Genomic DNA, 20,122 nt, shown 5'->3' with positions numbered 1-20,122 from the left:
AATACGTAATTCAGCTTTCGGGCTGCCAAGTATTATATCAATAAAACTATCTATCTAAACTATCTATCTATCTGGCCAAGCGTAAAACGGAGCTCCACAATTCCTTTTTTTAATAGCATTTATATAAGCCTGCTTATGGTTACCGCATAATTTAGTCTCTTTTTCGTTCTTTCTTCCGCTGCTCTTAAGTATAATTCCTTCTCTCTTCTCGTGCTCTGTCTTGCTGTTTCACCTGTTAGTCGTCATTCATATTTCGCCTGTTTGCATTTGCTCTCAGTCGCTTTCTTTCACGTCGAACTTTGCTTAATCGTCGCCAGTTTTCTCGTTTTCTTTCTCTTTTCCTCTCTTTCTCTTCTTTCCACGTTAGTCAACATATTCAATGAATATATAAATTAGCTTTCTTGAAAATTTCCGTTTGTTTTTATTCCTTAAAAACAGTTGGCAGTTGCAGGCAAGTTTACCATTCGCATTGGTAATCCTCTGATGCTGCGTACGGGCGCATAACAAAATTTCTCGCATCGATGAGTTACCATATTTCCCTACCCGTGGTGCTCCGCGTGCGCGCCTTCGACGCGCGCTCCGCCAAAAAGCGCTGGATCCAACAACCAACATGGCGACCATGGAGGTTTGTTCCCCTTATAAAACTATTCCCCAGTCAATGATCAATAGTGTATTGGCAGTGTGTCCTAATGTCGATCCTAAGAATGTGGCCAAGGATTTGGTTATCACTGGAAGTCCTACGCGGACTATTAACAGGATCTTAGATGGTCAGGTCGGTATGAAAACAAACACACGCTTACTGCTGCGCGCTAGCTTACAGGCTCGTCAGGCGAACAAGTTTTTTACTCAGAGTCTATAAAATTTATAAAAGCTTTAGCAAAATAATTAAGTTTATGCGTAGGTTAAAGTTAACAACAGAACTGTAGGTTTTCCTGAAAGTAAAAACAAGACACGTGCACGCTCACAGCATTAGCTTGTCAGGCGAAAAAGTTTATTACCCAGAGTCTATAAAATTAGTAACAAAAGCTTCAGCATAATAAGTTTATGCATAGGTTAAGGTTAACAATAGAACTGAATGTTTTCCTTGAAGTAGAAATAAGACGCGTAAATTTCTAAAACATGTTTCGGATGAACATCAACACTGTTGTACCGTTCAGAACACAAAAGTTACCAGTCAGTTCCAGGAGTGTCCCCCTGGGGGCATTAGTGGGTCATTTTTCAACATTGTCTGTCATGGGAGTCAGGCATTAGTCCTGACCTCCGGGCATTTGACCGTTGTGAGATTTTCACCTTGCAATATTGTTGCTTCATTAAAATGATAAGCTCATCAGCAAAGGCAATAAATAATTTCTTGATTAAGCATGTCTGAGAAGGACATCAATATTCACAAAACCAGTGGTCACTGCCTCATTTACTGAGAAATAGGACTCATCTGATACTTAGTTTGGCATGAATAAAGCCTGGTGCACACTGGCAACATAATAACGAAACGACATGGACATAACAACAAGAAAAGATCAGTTTTTTCTTTATGTTGTTATGCTTATGTCATTATATATTTCTGCTACATCATTATGTTATGTTGCTCTAAAACATTGACATAAATTTCTATTTGCATTTGCGCAAATTCACACTTATGTTGTTATGTCTTTAGTGTGAACCAGGCTTAAGCTTTCATTACAATTTAAAGGTGGGTGCCTCCCCCCTCCCCCCATTCCTGTTGGAATTGACTAATGCATTATCTGATGAACTGGTTCCTCCAGGGTGGTAGTTTTCATTACCCTAGACAAGGTAGTTAAAATTTTTATTATTATTATCGGTGGCAAATCTCTTGCTTTTTCATCCAGTAACTCCTAAACTTAAATTACCTGAACTATGACTGCTCTTCTCAGCTTGGTAAATGTATATATGTACATGTAATCTCAATACTTGTTAGTAAAGTAGGTTGTAGTTTGTCTCTCTAAGGAATACATCTTTTACTCAGACTGAATGTGCTTTTTCATTTCATTTTAGTTCCCTGCTGCTGTTAATATTGACTTTGAAAACTTGCCAACAGATCTGAGTTCCCAGGATAATGCAAAAAATTCAACTGATTCTTTGCTTAAGAATTCAACAATGTCTGTGAAAAGTACAATGGCATTTGAAAGTCACCATAGCAACTCTAAAGACACTGACAAATATTCCAGTGAAGATGACGAGGATGATGATGTTTTGATACTTCACCAAGAGAGGAAAAGTTTGTTTAGTGCTTTGAAGAACAGAATGCATGCCGTGGACTCAAGTAAAAACAGCACAGAACATTCATCAAGAATACAGGCAGACAGAGTGGCATCTTATTGTAAGGAGAGTTATAGCATCCAGAAAAAAGGAGCTGTAAAAGGCAAGAGGACAAGCTCAGTTGTTGACCTTTCATTCTCAGATGACGATGACGATGATGATATCTGTGTAAGAGAAAAGTCTGACTGTGTAATCAGCTCACACGCATCATCTTTTGTAACTCAAACAGCAAGTAAGGCTGCAGATTGTATTGTGGTTGGATCATACAAAAGCCAAAATGACAAGACTGTGTATCAGAAAAATGGGGATGTTAACAATGTGGAATTTTGTTTGAAACAGGGGACAAAATTTGTGGCTTCACCAATTTCTGATCATGATACTGATAGCTGTGAAGATAGTGACGACTTTCTATGCTTTCTACCATCGACATGTAGATCTTCTTCTCAATTAAGTGAAACTAGCAGCACCAGCCAATCCTGTTTGCCTGATCTTAGCGCAGAAAGACAGACAGACTCACAAGACAGTTGTGAAATCCCAGTAAAGAGAAAGAAGAGGACAACTGAGGAAATAATAAGCCAGAGGAATGAGGCTTTGGTAGGTATTAACCTTTTACAGCTAAGCGCTAACAGCTTTACAGTGACATGAGGCTTTGGTAGGTAACCATCTATAGCTAAGGGTTGTACTAAACAGCTATACAGTTGTGCTGTAATCCATGAGACGCAGTTCTGTACAGTTGTTTGTCTTATGTGATTTCTTTTGTTTAGGTGCTTCTTAAAATAATACTGTTGTTGGTGACTGTCATATTCGTTTCATTAATTAGGAAGATGATTTCCAGTAAAGTTAGCAACAACTATAAAAAGATTAATACAGTGTTTTTAAAACACATTTCCTTCCTGTAGTGGTTTCTGGTCATTCAATTTATATTGTTGTTCCTCTTTGCTAGTCCAGTTGTGTGAATTGTAGACTTGGTACTGGCAAATTGTTGGGAAAGCGAACAATTAAGTAACAGGTTTTTGCATGGTTATAATGCCTTCTAGACACAATGTATTTTTTGTTGCGCCTCAAACAAGTGTTTAAGTTTACACTGTACAGCAGGACCTCCATAAATTATTGTCTGCTCCACCCTAGTGGAGGTGTAGTAATTACTTTTGGGGAAATGTTAAAAATTAAATAAGTGAAGAAACAAATTAATTAATTCCTTAATTTACAGATAAAAAATATGGGTGCTGAGAGGAAGCTCTGGCTTGAGTAATGATCAAATCTCTTCCTTTTTCTCAACCATCTCAAGCAATTTTGCACAACTGATTTCGTGCTGTATTTTTTGTTTATGTATATGTGTGTGTACGTGGTTGAATCTTTCTAATGTTGGAGTGTCTGAAATATCCTGCAGAAAAAGAAACAAGCTAAAGAATGTGAACGTCAAGCGAGGAAGGAAGCAAAAGAGAAAGAAAAACAGGCCAGGCAACATGCTAAAGAACAAATGAAAGCACAGAGGGACAAGGAGAAACTTTTGAAAAAGGTTTGAAGTGTTCTATTTTGTGGAAACCTGCCAGAGTTTGGCTCTAATACTGCTCATGAATGCCATAATTTACTTAACCCTTTAAGCCCTAGAGCAGTGATGAACACCAAATTTCTCCTTGTAATGTGCAGTTTCAGAAAATATCCATACTCCCCCCCACAAAAGGTTTCTTGTTTTGCACCTCCCTCCCTTCCTTCCCCTAGGAAATTCCAGTTTAGGTTCATAGTTTGCTTCTAAAATTTTGGCTTTAAGATCCCCCTCCCCCAGGAATTTCCGATGACCTTCCATGGGTGGGTATGGAGTTTTTCTGGAACTGCACAACATCAATGCTTACTCAACCCCTGACATCATGAGAATTAAGGATGTGACCATCAAGGTGCATTTTGTTGATATTTTAATGACTTCTCCCCAGTATGTTTATAAGAAAAGTGGTGAGAAAAGATTGGAGAGTTAATTTTGTTCTTTGATATTAGGGGTTAAACAATTAATATACATGTCCATGACTGCAGACCCTTCAATCAATTTAAACACTCTGTTCAAGTTTAGTCATAAAGGGAACCAGCATCTAATTTCTCCTAACAATACCACTGCTTGATGGAACAAACAGGTGATGAGAATACATGTAAAGGAATTGAACATTAAACATAAAAGTTCTTTGATGTTTTAACAAATTCTCTCTTTGTTCCACACAAAAAAAAATATACGAAGAACAGTAACTAAATTATCCATGGTGACATCAGGGCTTAAAAGCTAAATACAGTGCAAGATTTTGGTGTCCTGATTGCAAAATTAATTATTAATTTTGTATCACAGGCTGGAATCTGAATGGTGATTTATGGTTTAAAGTGTTGATTGAGCTAGATTTTTGGCTTTCCACTGTATAAATGTTTGTATCATAGGCTGGAATAAGTATTTTCAGTTCACCATGCAAAAATCTTCCATCAGAACTGACCACGTGATAGTACATTCAGCTGCTGTTCACTAGATTGGAAAATGTTGACCTTCTGTAAATGTATGGTAGCTACATGTACATATAACAATGATTGTCAAATTATTTGACCTTCTTTTCTTGTGATCTAGGCAGACAGCATGAACCAAAAGAGTAATCGCTTGGATAGCTGCATCAAGGTAAAAGTAGAAACTAAAACACTTACAATGTAGAAACAAACACTGAGCAACACAGAATAGCACGAAATTAATGACCAGTTTTATTTGAGGTAAATTACTAGTTATCGCAGTACCGTGTAGTTGGAGAAGGGAAGGGAAAATGGAGTGAAAAATGGTGCATGCAGGTGGCTAGTCCCCCATTTCCTTTTTTTTTTTTTTCCATAATACTGCCTTGTAGAGCATAACAAACAGCACCAGGAAAGTACTGCTCAGTAGCTTTGATGTGAATAGTCGCACTTTAGGATTTCATCCACATACTTAAAAATTAGAACCACCTTGTAGAGCATAATACATGTAAATGGCACCACAGGAAAGTACTGCTCAGTAGCTTTCATTTGAATGGTCACACTTCAGGATTTCATCACAGACTCAAAAATCAGAACCGCCTTGTATGGCATAATTTAAACAGAACCATAGGAAAGTACTGCTAAGCAGCTTTCATTTTAATGATCACAGTTTTGGATTTCATCCACAAACTTAAAAGTTAACCACCTTGTACAGAATAATAATGGCACCACAGGAAAGTACTCCTCATGATCAGTAGCTTTCATTTGAATGGTCACACTTTAAGATTTTATCCACTGACTCAAAATTTAGAACCGCCTTTTACAGCATGACAAACAGTATGACAGGTACATGTAAGAACAGCTCAGTAGCTTTCATTTGAATGGTCACACTTTAGGATTCCATCCACAGACTCAAAAGTGAGAACCCACCTTGTAGAGCATCAAATTTCAAGTTCAAGTTTCTTTATTTCCGCATATTAATTTACAACATTAATGCAAGCAACAGGTATTAGAAAAATGTGGAGCACCAGCACCTTAGGAAAGTACTTCTCAGTAGCTTTCATTTGAATGGTCACACTTGTACTCTCTAGTAAACAGTGCCACGACAAACACAATCCTCAACAGCTACTCTTTGATTCAAGGTAATGGTGACCTACATATCTTCGTGATTACACTGAATTATTTTGTTTAAAATTCTCCTCACAGCAAATAGTGGTCTCCATTGATCCTGATATTTTACCCGGAGGTCAGCTGCCTGAGGAGAGCATCCTATTTAAAAAATTGGAGTTACTAGGTGCTGGCTATAAAATAGAATCACAATGTATTCCTGCCAGCATCACTTGGCAGAGAGCTGTTTTAGAACATGATGTAGCAGATACACTCCAGGTACAGTTATATAAAGGCCAACTCGAGTTGCTTTTTGTTTGTTTGTTTGTGTTTTTACATTCATCATGATGTTCTTAGAATGGTATAAATTATTTTAGGATAATGCCCTGTTTGATGATCAAAAATGTTTTTTGCCTCTTCATAGATCTCAACAAAGACCACTTTTGTTAATGAACATCATGCAATGCTCCTTCTGCCAGCACTCAAGTTTGTCGAGATGGTTCTTCATTTCCGTGAGGTGAGCTATTTATTGTTAAAACAAAACCTGTCCTCATCATCTTTTACCTCTAATCAGTATAACTTAGACAACATGACCACGTACAACAAGTTAAATATTCTTGATAGATGAATTTTTCAGTCGGTGTGTCGAATAGACTGAACTTGACGTTTGAACCTTGTTATTGTTTAACTTAGCATGTCATGTGGTCATGTCATAAATGTATGTGCAGGCAGGTCACATGGAAAGTACTGTGTGATTGGATCGCCATATTGAAATATAGTTGTGTTTGATTATCGAAACTCTGTTCCCTGTCTGTCCATTTGTCTTTGTTTAACCGATTCCTTCAACTATTTGACCGCTGCCTAAGGACTTGCACGACACAGTGGCATACAATGTAGGCATACTGGGCAAAAGAAAATCTGGAACTAATGATAATTTGATGGTCAATGACATCAATGAGTAATCAATGGGTAATAACTGATTAGTCATTGATTATTGGCGATGATGAATGGGTAATCATCAGTGACTAATCGAACAAACATTTTGTGGCCTATCGGTTACTCGTTTATGACATCAATTACTCATCTATGTCATTGATTATTCATTGATGCTATTGACTACTCATTGATTTCCTATTGATTACTCATTGATTACACTTATTATTATGCAGCATTTCTCTTTATTATAATTCAAGAGTTTCCTGTTATAAATCTTTAAGTCAATGGTTTGCAACGATAATGATAGGCAAAGAGGAATTGACATGACAGGTTAAATGGGGAAAGTAACTGAATTCATAGTCATCCCTAGTCTATTATAATGTATAGGCCATCTATGAGGAAAGCAAAACGGTATGCATCATATTGATATGATGGATGGTGAAATTACCGAAAAGTAAATGTTCAGAAGTTGTCTGACTCACTCTCCTGGCTATCAAAGTCTGGAAAATGTACGTCATCGATTAGTTACGTCTGGATTTAACTAAACTAAACTAAACTAATAACCTTGTTCTGAAACGACAGCTGGAAATACGTCTGCGTTCCCAGGCTAACTCATTTTTTCTTTGAAATACAGTAACGTTGATGTTCAAACTTCTGTTCCAGGAGATGCAAAATCCTTCAATTTCCGTTATTACTGACGATGAAACCTTGTCTGCTTTCTGTGAAAGAACTCTTGAGATTTTTACAGGGAAAGTTGTAACGCTTGCTATCATGGGCCTTGAAAAGTATTTCAGGTACGTTTAACTTTTTTAGTTTCCGTGGCGAGGGAACTGCAGCCGTACATGTAGTGCTTCTGCGACTAATAAAATATTACTCACTATGAGTGATACATGATACAACCGCGATCAAACCCGATTGCAGGCGATTTGCTCCCGGTTTCATCTATACTTGCAATAAGCTTTCATTTGTTACACAGTGCTCATTGCAGGGATAATGTTGAGTGTAAAGCTTCGTGGAAGTCGCACCTGTGAACAGTAATAAGAGACTGAAAGTATTGAACAATACTGTGCAAAAGTAATGCAAACTGATTTCGTTCTTGCCCTAGCGAAATTCTTTCAAAACTTTGGCAGGGTCAAGATTTCATCAATGGGAAACTTATTCGTACTAACTTTATTCGTACTGACAAATATTAATCATATTGTACTTAAAGAAATAAAATAAAAATATAACACAAAACAAAAAAAATAAATAAATAAATAAAATAAAATAAAATAATAGATAAAACACTAAACGATAAAAACTAGCGCAAGACTACTGCCTAACAGGAGCCCGATAGCCTGGGGTGCCCAAGAAAATGCTCTGGGCACCTAAATGTTTTCAGCAGCACCTAACACTTCACATGTTGGGCTCCGAACGTCTCAGCTTTTGGCTTTCTGGGCTCCTTTAATTTTTTCTTAGGCAGCAGCCTTGTAGTGATAAAAAGGAACGACGTTTCAACCCCTCTGAGGTCATTTTCAAGTTATGAGAAAGCGATTGAAAATTAGCAACGTGCGACTAAACTAATTAAACGTAAAAAAATAAAGCATCCGTGAATAATTTTGACTTGCCCGACAGTCGTAAGTATAAATTATACCTTCTGAATCGGCATTGCATAAGGATAGGGAGAGACTATGGAGTAAACAACGTGATGCAGAGGCGATCCGATTGAACGGTTGAGTAAACGTACAACGTGCGACTAAACTTATTAACTGTCAGGGAAAGACAGAACTTTTTCAATGTCAGGGAAAAGTCAGGGAAGTCTGTGTTAAGTCAGGGAAATGCTAAATTCTACCTCAAAGCTAGTGAAAAGTCAGGGAGTTTTATTTTAGGGTAGCCACTTGGTTTGGGAGAGGGTTTCCTTGTTGGCAAAGATAATGTTGTTTCAAAAGACACTTACGAAGAAATTGATTTCTGTGGTTTCATCGCTGGTGATGTTGGCAGAGAAATTTTCTTCTATGGACATTGAGCCCTGCTTGTAGTCACTGAAAAGTCAGGGAATTATTGTGATAGGCGGCAACCCTGAATTAAGGAAATCTTAGTTTTTACATTTTGTACTATTTTCTAATGAGTTTTTTGGTTTTCTTAAAGGGATGTCAAGCTCACTCAGCAGAGGCAGTTTCGAAGTGCGGTTATCGGTCCCAGTTCCTCAGACACTGAAAAGCCCAGCGGTAAAGGACGGAAGAAGACTAAGAAGGGGCCTGAGCGGAGTGTTATGGTGTCACGTGTTGAAGTGGAGGAGGCGCTGGTTGATCTTCAGCTCAAACAGCCAAACTGCCGAGTGCGCATGTGTGAAACAGAGGAGGACTTTGCTGAGATGTTGTGCTCGTTCACTAAAGCTGTGGCGGAGGCCCCTTTCAAGTAAGACATTTTCAATCAAACTGAAACCTTGTTTGTTTGGAATCTTGGGTTCTCAGCGTTTACACTGTATAGGTCTTGGTCAGGAGTTGACAAAAGCTGGACGAGAGTTCAAACCATTGATTTCTCTTCTTGTGCCCGGGCTCAAAGAATGAAATATTTTAAAACGAGGTAGCTCTTATGTCTTGAACGCATTGACTCATATCCGCCATCATGCGTCAACTTATGTGGTTGACTCATGTTCTTGATTATGGCATGTTTACTGTTGAGAACTCTTTACAACTAAGTCTTTTCGACCGCAAGGTAGTCTCCTCCAATTTAAGTTTTCTAATGACTAAGGTTGCTCTTGCTTAACCGTTTAAGTTCCTTTTCTCTTGAACTCTTTACAACAGAAAGAAGCAACCGGAGACGTTTAGTTTTTGTGTCGAAGGAGGAGAAAAAGGATCGGTGAAGGTAATAGATTGACTTATTTATTAACAAAACAACATACACAAGACAAAGTTGTAGTCCACTGGTTCCAGATGAAATTGCAATTTAGAACGTTGGCTTTTGTGACGAAGGAAAAGTTACAAAGCCCTGAGAAAAACGCTCAGGGCAGGAAGAACCAACCACGTCAACCCCGGGTCAAGGAATCTTACGCCGGCCATAATGGTGGGAGTTATGTACTCACACTACAACGCCATCCCTGCTCCTCATTAGACAAGGATTGCTAAGAAAAAGCACTACAAGTCCAGCAAAATAATTCGGTCCGTACCATCTTAGATTTACACCACTGTCTTAAGAGACCGAGGCTTAGAGCTCCTGCACTATTCCTCACGACGGTTGTTTTTCGTTTGCAAAGGAAGAAAACTGTATGGAAAAAATTATGAATGAGAATGTTGAATGTTCAGAATGAAACAACTGAGGAATAGACAAACCGCGAGAGTAGCAATCCTCATTTCATATACTTTACATCAGTAGCAATCCTATATTGATGTTACAGCTATACTATTTTCAAACCTAAATTTTGCGCAGTATTGTATTTCACCAGAAGTGAAATTTGATGCTTTTATATGCCTCAAACCTGGGGAAGAAAAAAATTGACAAGCAATTGGTTTTTCGATTTTCATACAAGAATAACACGAAGATTTAATGAAGCAAATAATAATAATAAAAAACAATTCTGTCATAAAATAATACACTGCAAACGCTGTGTCTGTTCATGTTTGTAGGTGTCAAAAGAAGGCGAGGGTTTAAAGAAAGTCTGGCAGCAGTATTTTCAACAGTTCAGGAATGTATCCGCAGATATGGCTGCCGCAATAGTTGCCGTGTACCCCAGCCCCCAGAGTCTACTACAGGTACATGTACTACAATAGGATTTGCTGTTGTTTGTGTTAGATTTCATAAATTATACGTCTTTTAGGGAGGGAACTAGTCTTCCCACTTGAAACTTGCGTGAGTCATATATATTGTTTATTTGCCTCGTAAAATGAACGCCAGTAGTATGGTAGGGATGTTTTGAGCCCCTATTTTGTGGGGGAATCTCATAAATTTGCGGGGCGTCGTAGGCTATTGTCTAGATCTCATAAATAAAATGCGGTGGATTCTCATTAAGGTGCTATGGAACACATTCATTATAATCGGATGACGTCATGTTCTATTTTAGACTTACCAAAAAGTTATGAACTGGTTTGACAGTTTTTCAACGATGCCCTGTTTTTTTTTTATCTTATGAAAGTCATGGTTGATAGGTAATTGTAGTTATTTTTGGATGCGTGATGACATAGTTTAATTTCCATTAAAAAAGCGCTTTCTGTTGACCGCGTCATTTCGCTATTCGATCTCAGGCTAAGGTTATCACGAGTTTTCTTTGCAACACAAAGATGATTTCAAGCGGCCTGATCAGCTCGAGCGTTAAACCTCAGTTAACTGTCGACAAAGTTGAGAAAGTCCAACGCAAACGGATAACCTGCATTATCGGTCATCTGTTGCAGCTTACGTATTCTGCAGTGTTTGACATAGTCATCCACGAGGAGAAAGTGAATCGCTGTGATGGCTGCGCTATTCATCATCCAAGTCAAAGACAACATTCTTGCCTCATGATGGATCGAACGAAGATGTCTGGATGTACTACCACGACGAAGGGAGAGAAAATCGATACGAATATTGTCCACAAAACTAGCAAGTGTCTGCAGCACTCTTGGCTTCAAGCTGAGCAATTCGTAAGAAGCTTACGTGATTGAGCTGCTAACGTTCCCTTGGACCAGCATGTATCTCACGTCACTGGAAATCGAACACTGTGGTGAAGACCTTAACAGTCCCATCTTGTAGGCTTTTTATGATGAAACCAATGGTCTGAAAACGAAAGATTCCTTTGAGGTTGTAGCAAACGAATCGCTTTACAAAGAGCGTATGAACGTTGACCCGATTGAAGTGGAATGTTCATACACAATTGTAAGAAAAGAAAGAGAAGTAAAAAAAAAAATGAACCTTGACTTTGCTATATTCAAGGAAATTGAATTTCAATCAGAGTGAGTTTGTCTGTCTTACGGTTAACATGGGTATTCGTTTCTTTACGTCTCCCAGAGAGTTTAGCCTTTACCGGCGAGAGAGATAGATATTAACATCCCTACAAGTGAAATAGCGAAACTATAGGACGAATTTTGCGATCTTTAAGTAATCTCCAAAAGTTAAAACAACTTCGTGATGAAGTCTTTTCACAAGTGAATTGGGGACGATTAGTGTTATTCTTTTGTGTTTCGCAGAGCAACTAGGATTGACCTTAGAAGAATGGGAACTGTTGTTTGAATTTCTCGTTCCCACTCTTACCCAGATGCGAGAGTAGCAATAAAAGTGAGCAACATCGAAGGAACAGTTTTTATACGTTCAACCTTTGTAGAATTCACAAGTGATGGGTTGTTGTCCGCCTTCGTCCTCTCTAGGATTAGAACGCATTTTTAATCGCATTCGCTGCGTCTTTGCCTGTTACGTTGCGAACGTTATTGTACGAAACTCCCAGTTTTGCAAGCTTCTATCTCGAACCAAGTCATCATGTAAGTGTCAGTGGTTTGGATGCTGTATACAGAGCCGCGATAGCTGTCAAAGAGGAAGGAACTAGTAAGATTTCTCGCAAACAAGTCCAGGATTTGTTAAGTCAACAAGACGTTTACACGCTTCATAAACCTGCCCGTAGACATTACAAACGAAGTAGAGTCATTGTTCCTGGCATAAACGCTCAGTTTCAAGCTGATCTCTGCGTTGTTCAAAACCTCAGTCGCTACAACAAAGGTTACAAATACCTTCTCACATGTGTAGACGTTTTTAGCAAGTATGCATTCGTGGTGGCTTTACAGACTAAACAAGGTCAGGAACTAGTCAAGTCGCAAACCACTCAAGTTTAAACGGATCAGGGCATCAAGATGAAACCGATTCAGGTTACTAAATCCAGTGAAGCTAAGGTGTGGCCAGTATGTGAATTATGTACACAAGCGAGTTCGCTTCATATTTGCAATCGTGTAAGGATTAGCAAAGCGAAGCAAACGTTGCAAAAAATCTTAACTTTTTAATTTTTTTGGAAGAAATGTTTACCGTACGTGGACAAACGATTTGCGCGTCAAGTATCGGTCTATAGACTGAAAGATGATGGGGATGAAATCTTAGACGGAACATTCCACGAACTGCAGAAAATAACCAAGAACGATGATGTCTACAGCTGTTCCTTGCTTCCAACCCTTTGGGAAAGCGGTGTCCAATGCGAGACGCGTAGCAGATGTTGATTCCAACAAGACTGTTATCAAAAGTCAATCAACGGTTGCCTTTACCCTGCTGTTCTTCTTTTCTACGATTGGTTTAACTTTTTATTTTGTTTGCCAGGCGTATAAACGGTGTGGAAGCAGGGAGGAAGCAGCCAAACTCCTTCAAGACATTTTGGTATGTTTCTGACAGCTGTGGTATTTTAACTTTTAAGCAATCCAAAAAATGTCAGTGGTGCAAGTCCACCTAAAACATTCAGAACTTTCGCATCATTTAGAATGTTTCTAGAGCAGAAGAAAAGGGATGGATTGATATATAAAAAAGAGAGGTTATTATAATTGGGTTAATTATTAATTGATGGACATCCGAACAGGCTGTTATCAATGCGCAGTGCTCTGGCGTGTACCGGACTAACTGATAGATATTTTGCGTCGCTCAATTCTATTTTAAACCACCTCTTATTGCGTAAAGGTTAACGAGACTTTCCCTTTAACTAGAGGTGAGAAAAAGTTGGGCAGAGGAAAGTTGGTTAGCTCTTGTAAAAGATGGCATTGTCTGAAGTTAGGTAAATTAAAATGTCAGGAGCGTTTATTCTGTTTGCATAGAAAAACGCAGCATTCAAACGACGCCGGCGATCACGTTCAAGCAAACAAACACACAATAACCCATTGGTCTTTCAAATTGCAGTAAACCGTTTCATTGCTTCGTTTCCAGGTCCGTCGTGGAGCTGGAGTGCTGGCCTCAAGTCGAAGGATTGGACCTGAACTTTCTCGGAGGGTTCATATGCTTCTTACGAGTGAAGATGGTGACTTATCCATGAAGTGAATACTGAGAATCGACCTTGATCCGCGCCCTTTTGAGTTTACAGCTAACAATCTACTTTATCCTCACTAATTTCCGCTGGTACTAAATTTGGCATTATGGACAATTTTCGTGTTCTCAGTATTGAACTAGACTGAGCTTGGACACGAGGCTTAAGCGAGGAATCAATTGATTTGCAAATATTTTATTGCAATTTACAATTTTGGACAGAATTAAAAAAATTCCTCCCCCCATGCCCTCTCCTCAAAATCAATGATGAATTCACGCGCAAAGAACACCACGCCATTTGTCCATCATTAAAATAGAGAGGGGGTCTTAATTTTCATTTGATTGTCCAAGATTCAATCTTGGACAGAATTAAAGAAAAAAAAAAAAAGGAATTAAACCCTCCCTGCCCCCAAAATCAATGAGGAATTCACGCGCAAAGTAGAACGAGCTATTTTTCCATCATTGAAATTGGGGCGGGGGGAATGTTCTCGGTGTTGACCTTGAAGTAGCTTGCACACGAGGGGGGAATCATTTCACAAGGAAATGTTTTTTCTTTAATATAAATTTCCCCGCAATAGCCTCTATTGCAAGCTAGACCCAATTCAATACCGAGAATACAAAAATGGTCCATGATTCATGGTACCTTATCAAGCTCAAAATGTTAGCCATGTCATAAAAAATTATTGCAAAAAAAATCCAATTAACAAAGTTGATTCGATCGTAGTATCATGTAGTACTTGTAACCTCAATACGTCACGTCAACCTCAAGAGAGCGTTTACACTTGCTTTTCAGATTGTTCATTTTAGCAGCAATGTTCCTTTTGTTACATTTACTATTCTCGTAAGATTAACTGCTGCTGTTAGCAGTGCTGTTTACAGTATTGTAGTATTACTAAGGGCCACTAAGGTCAGAAGACCGAACAAGACCCAGTTGCTGTAAGCACTCGCTCATTAACGACACAACTCCACTCGAATGGTCACATGACCTACAGCTTCCGGCGCTGGGAAGTCCCAGGTGTTTACATGAACTCAACAAGTATACTTCACTTCTTGCGTGCAAATGTCTCCAGGATTTTTCTTTCGCTCTTTCTCGATATGTTAGCAAATAATACTCTTTAAAACAATCGAGTACAAAAGAAGAAATCAATGCAATAATGGAAAAATGAACGATGCATTGTTGAATTTCAGTTCGTTATAAATATATCGAGAAGCTCTACAAATATGGCAACTGTACAGTTGTTTCTAAGATTCAGTTTGTTTCACAAGTCAGGATTTTATTGTCAACCTGATGTTATTGTTAGTAATAAAAAGAGATGACAAGAAAGAAAAGCGTCAAAGGAAAAGGAAAAATAAAACAAGCAAACAAAGAAACAAAATGAGAAAGGATGGACACACTGACGCCATATTGGTTTCTTGTGTCGAGATCTGTGACCACAGTAATTTTATCGGCGCACGTAAGATTCTAATGTAACTTCTACAAATCGTTCCTAATTTTAAGGGAGAATAGCGAACCATTTTCGAGTGTTTTGCGTGTTTCACTCGCTTTGCCAATCCTGAGAGAAATAGAGGACTACTTGTAATGGAGGGTGAAAAAATTTCTTGTTTCAGTTTTATTGTAGTTCCATATAATATGTTACATAATGACATAATTCATGGGAAAACTATATTAATATATGATATACAGAAAGTTTATATTTTGTCAATAAAACTATATTTTAACTAAACTTTTTGGGTGGTAGCTTTTATCATGTTACCACAGGGAGGCGACCTTGCGCTTAAACAAAACTAAATAAACAAGAACTAGTGCATTTACCCAGTAGAGATAAACAGGTCCTCTACCCAATAAATCGCAGCTCCACACCCCTAAGTTAATTAATTAATAATAAAAATAATAATAATAATAATAATAATAATAATAATAATAATAATAATAATAATAATAATAATAATAATAATAATTATTATTATTATTATTATTATTATTATTATTATTGTTATTATTATTATTATTATTATTATTATTATTATTATTTTATTTATTTTTTTTACCAAGAGAATATAAGGTAATGGCGGGGATTTAATGATGTACATTGAGCAGTTAACTGTTTAGGAAAGGAAGAAAACTGAATATGGAACATATCGAGGTCATTACTTTCTCGTCTTCGTTTCCTGGCACCAGATTTACGAAGACCTCCAAAGTTAAGATGTATCATCCTTATGTCGTATCAAATGGATGTCTGAACTTTGAGGCGAAATCTGAGTCGTTCTCGCCCATTGCGATCATCCATTCGACCGTCGAGTCAAATTGTTTTTCAGCCGTAGAGAAAAATGAAAACTTCTCGAGCACAGTATTCAAAACGGATTTGTATTGCTGGCGAAAGGCGGCTAGCGTATTCTGAAGAACATAAGCTTAATTGTTGTGACATTTACTGCATAAAATATGGAAAACGCCGACAGGGTTTCGTGAATACGAATAACACCCGTTATCTTTTATTTTTCGTGGGCTTTTACTCTACTTAATCTCATTTCGTATTGTATTCACTGTTGTATTGTCAGTATTTTATTCCAGCTGCAATGCCAGCACTTACTTTCACATTGAAAGTTCTCATGGATCTGACAAATGCAACCTTATTAATATATTAAAACAAAGTTTCGCTCAATTTAACTGTCGATTTGGAAAAAAGGGGTGATCCATGTCGTATCGTGGCTTTCCACTACAACTCATGAAACTTCGTTTACCTGTGTTTTCACCCACGTGGTAAGAGAAGAGATTCTCCGGGCCCGCGAACTAGATGAGCAGCGGACATAGATCACCCCTGCAAGGAATCATGGGTTGTCTGCTGGTTTTCTGAAGCTTCGATTTCATTTGGAAACCGTCTGGATTTGTATGTCGTTCGTTCGACAAGTAAATCGCACGCTCAATTTGTACAGACTATCTTCGATTCGAGAAAGTAACGCAAAAATACCGCTCATTGTGAGTACACGTTTTCCGATTTGTATTCATGTCGCTTGATTTAGAAACGTCTGCTGTGTCAAGGTCTGTAAATGATGCTCAATTTGCAATGTTGAACTTTGTCAGTAAAAACGCGCCATTATACCCAATGACGTCGATCAACAATTGGAGAACAAGCAAATAGCACTCTCGCTTTGACAATTAACGAAGGGGCTTCTAAATAATTGGTCAATTGTTTTTAGCATGTGATAAACATGACCCTATATAAAACAAAGTTTCGCTCAATTAACTGCCGATTTGGACAAACAGATGATCCATGTCGCAGCTTGTCTTTCCACTGCAACTCACGGGTAAGCCTCACAAATGTCTCTTCTGTTGTTTTTACACTAGTTCTGTTTCCATCTTGTTGCGGTAACCTGGTCTACGATCATCAGTTACACGACGGTGGATAATTTTGTACGTCACGTCGCACGTCGCAGGGACAGTGAAACGTCTTTCTTTGAAGAATATTAGTAGGAAGCGTCGTGACTATTAAAATTCAAACTTAAATTTTTTAAGTTTCGGAAAAAATATACATTTCAACTTGTTTTATATTTTCAATGGCTGTAGCTGAAGAATACCGCTCATTTTACATCGCTAACTGCATCTTGAACGCGTTGTTATGCTGTACCGCCACCATGTTGAACAGCGTCTCAATCCTCGCGATAAGAAAAACTTCATCGTTACCAAAGACTTTGAAAACATTACTCCTGAGTCTGGCTGTTTCTGATCTTGGCGTTGGTTTACTGGTGCAACCTTTGCACATTGCACTTCTTATCATGGAGCTGGAACAAAACGCTGTAAACAATCTAGCTCATAATGATATTGTCGTCAAGGTATTTCTCGTCCCTTTGAATTTGTTTGTGTTTGCCTCGTTCTTTGGTGTCACAGCTCTGAGTGTAGACAGATTTCTGGCCATTCATCTTCATCTCCGATACCACGAACTAGTGACGCTTAAACGTATTGTTGTTGTGTTAACTGCAATTTGGCTGTTCAGTGTATTTCTTACGTTGGTTAGGCTGTGGATCCCAGTGAATATTATTTACGTGATTTTTGCCATCATTTTTGTTTCTTGCGTAATAACTGTAGCACTGCTTAGTTGCAAGATATACATGGCCGTACGACGACACCAACAGCAGATCCACGCTCTTCAAGTACAGCAGCTAGCACAGAATGTTGCAATGGCGAATTTTGGAAGGCTCAAAAAATCAGCAGTCACTGCAATTTACGTTTATGTTGTGTTTGTGCTTTGTTATTTACCAGACACTTGTGTTTTGTGGACTTTTGCTATAACCGGTAGCTCTGCACCTCTGCTTACCATCATACAGCGTTACTCTATAACCCTGTTATTCCTGAATTCATCTCTCAATCCTCTGATTTACTGCTGGAAGATGAGAGATATTCGACACAATATCATGAACATACTGCGAAACGCATTCTCAAGTGGGAACTGAGGAAAGGATACACCAACTAAACAACGTGCTTGTGATTTCTTCTGAAATATAATTTTCTCCTGAAGAAATGAATGGTTATCATAGTTATATACACAACTCACAGCTCAAGTGTACGAATTTTCTCTTTTTCACTTTCAACGAAATGCCCTCATCTTAGCTACAAATACGTGTCCTTCATAACCGAGAAACAAGAGGCATGCAAGTACGTAGTACTTCTTTTATCAGATTGCGAAAGTACTGACGATCGGTTTTTAGTACAAGTCACTGATCGAGGAGGTTCACTATGAACAGCATACATAGAACGCGAACGAATCCCAGTGAGTAGCTAACAACTCAGTTGAAGCAGATGTCTTGTATGAGAGTGGGAGGGGGGAGAGAGACAAATAGTGCAATGGAAAGTTCCTACACATCCTATCTAGGAAATAGGCTGCACCTCCTCAGGCTCCTGTATGGTCATGTTTGTTCCACGGAAGAGGTTTTTAAAATTTTAAGTCGCAACAGTACTTGGTAAGTCACCTGACCAGAATTGAAAAGAAGCCAGTGAAAACTCAAACGGTGTAAACGTTTGGATATTGAAAACAGCACCGGTGGTTCTCTTTCTCTAAAATGCAAACATGATGTATGGTCGATTGCTTCAACCTCGCCGTTTTGACGGCATTCGTGCGCATATATTTGTAAATGTTCTTGTTTATGTAGCATTACTGTTCTTTGCGTAAACTGCTAACTTTTGAAGATAGCTGGATTTCACCCTGCCTTGGGAAAGTGTGAACGCTGCCTCTATTCCTGAAAGTCTTACTGACTTTTGTTTTCAATGCGCTGTGGCAACTGTCACTAGTGATGCACGCGTTTTTAAAACGCAGATGTTTACCCAAATACATTTCGTCAATCGACCTTTTCGTAGACGCTATCTTGGTTGGGAGACAAACATGGCTAATATTGTGTTGGATGTTGGCTAACTTTGAGACATTGTAACTACGCTCGAAATCGACAAACTTAAAAATTGTTTTTATATACATCATCTACCTGATTGAATATTAGCACAATACATAGAGTACAGCACTCATAAACTGTCATTAGAAATCTTCTCATGCGGCTTATAATTTCGCAGGAAATTTGCATTTGTTGATCAGGAGGGTTTGTATGAAGTTTTTAAATTTCCGTTGTACGGCCATTGCAACTTGAATACTCCCTCCTTATTTATCAAAAATGAGCCTATGACATTTCCTTTAAAACACATATTGGAGCGGAGGCTCAAAATCGGCCACACGTCCATACAGTTCCTTTTATTTTACAGGTGTTTACCCCCCCCCCCTCCCCCAGTCAAGATGCAGGCGTCAAAAATCGCGAAAATGTCTATCAACGGCAGAAAACGCCGCAAAGCAACTCACGTTTCTGGCGTCCGCTTGATAAGGGAGAATGTGCACAACGTTTAAACTATTAAACTGTTTACTTTAAAGAGTTTCAAGCTTGAGACAACTGCCCTGTTAAAACCCTTTAGTCTATAAATGTATTTATGAAAGGTGAAGAGGGAATAATGGGAAATGTACATAAATGATGTATATCAAAAAATAAATTATCGCGACTAACCGCTGCTCAAGGAATATCTTGGGCGAATAGTGGTGTAACGCAGTTTGCTTGTTTCTTTCGTTCTGTCATTTAATTCCTTGCCAGAGTCAAGCCATTCATAAGTCACAAGATTGCAAATCTAAATTTTTAGTTTGCGAACGAAATTCTAAAAAAAAAAAAAAGTAGACAGTGGAAGTAGACACCCATATATCTCCCGGATTTATGTGGGAGTATCCCGGATACGGAGAGAATTTCCCGATCTTCCTTACTGGTCATCAAATTTCCCGGATGAAAGCAACTTTTGATCTTTTCTCCACACTATCCCCCCCCCCCCCCAAAAAAAAAAAAAAAAAACACTTGATTTCAGATTTCCAAAGGTTGT

The 20,122-nt window shown here is 38.4% G+C and overlaps 2 protein-coding genes across 3 annotated transcripts; both read left to right on the top strand.

Moving 5' to 3' along the window:
* The first annotated feature begins 568 nt into the window (after positions 1-568).
* On the top strand, positions 569-15,452 carry LOC146458102 (uncharacterized). Of its 2 annotated transcripts, XM_085091238.1 has the most exons (12): positions 569-772; positions 2,014-2,871; positions 3,668-3,796; positions 4,877-4,924; positions 5,956-6,135; positions 6,281-6,373; positions 7,456-7,586; positions 8,920-9,189; positions 9,579-9,639; positions 10,398-10,523; positions 13,039-13,095; positions 13,633-15,452. In XM_085091238.1, exons 1-12 carry the CDS (start codon positions 611-613, stop codon positions 13,741-13,743), a joined length of 2,226 nt encoding a protein of 741 aa, XP_084947364.1. In that variant the 5' UTR covers positions 569-610; the 3' UTR covers positions 13,744-15,452. The 2 variants fall into 2 exon arrangements, with proteins under 2 accessions (XP_084947364.1, XP_084947363.1); XM_085091237.1 differs by lacking the exons at positions 13,039-13,095; positions 13,633-15,452 and adding an exon at positions 11,160-11,741.
* A 950-nt stretch (positions 15,453-16,402) lies between these two features.
* LOC146458101 (adrenocorticotropic hormone receptor-like) lies at positions 16,403-19,400 on the top strand. The gene has a single exon (XM_085091247.1). It carries the CDS (start codon positions 17,281-17,283, stop codon positions 18,172-18,174), a length of 894 nt encoding a protein of 297 aa, XP_084947373.1. The 5' UTR covers positions 16,403-17,280; the 3' UTR covers positions 18,175-19,400.
* The last annotated feature ends 722 nt before the right edge of the window (positions 19,401-20,122 follow it).

Source organism: Pavona decussata, unplaced genomic scaffold (assembly GCF_977016875.1).
Source record: "Pavona decussata unplaced genomic scaffold, jaPavDecu1.1 SCAFFOLD_234, whole genome shotgun sequence".
Classification (NCBI taxonomy): Eukaryota; Metazoa; Cnidaria; class Anthozoa; order Scleractinia; family Agariciidae; genus Pavona; species Pavona decussata.
The sequence above is the reverse complement of the archived record's forward strand: the minus strand, read 5'-3'. Positions and strand labels throughout refer to the sequence as shown.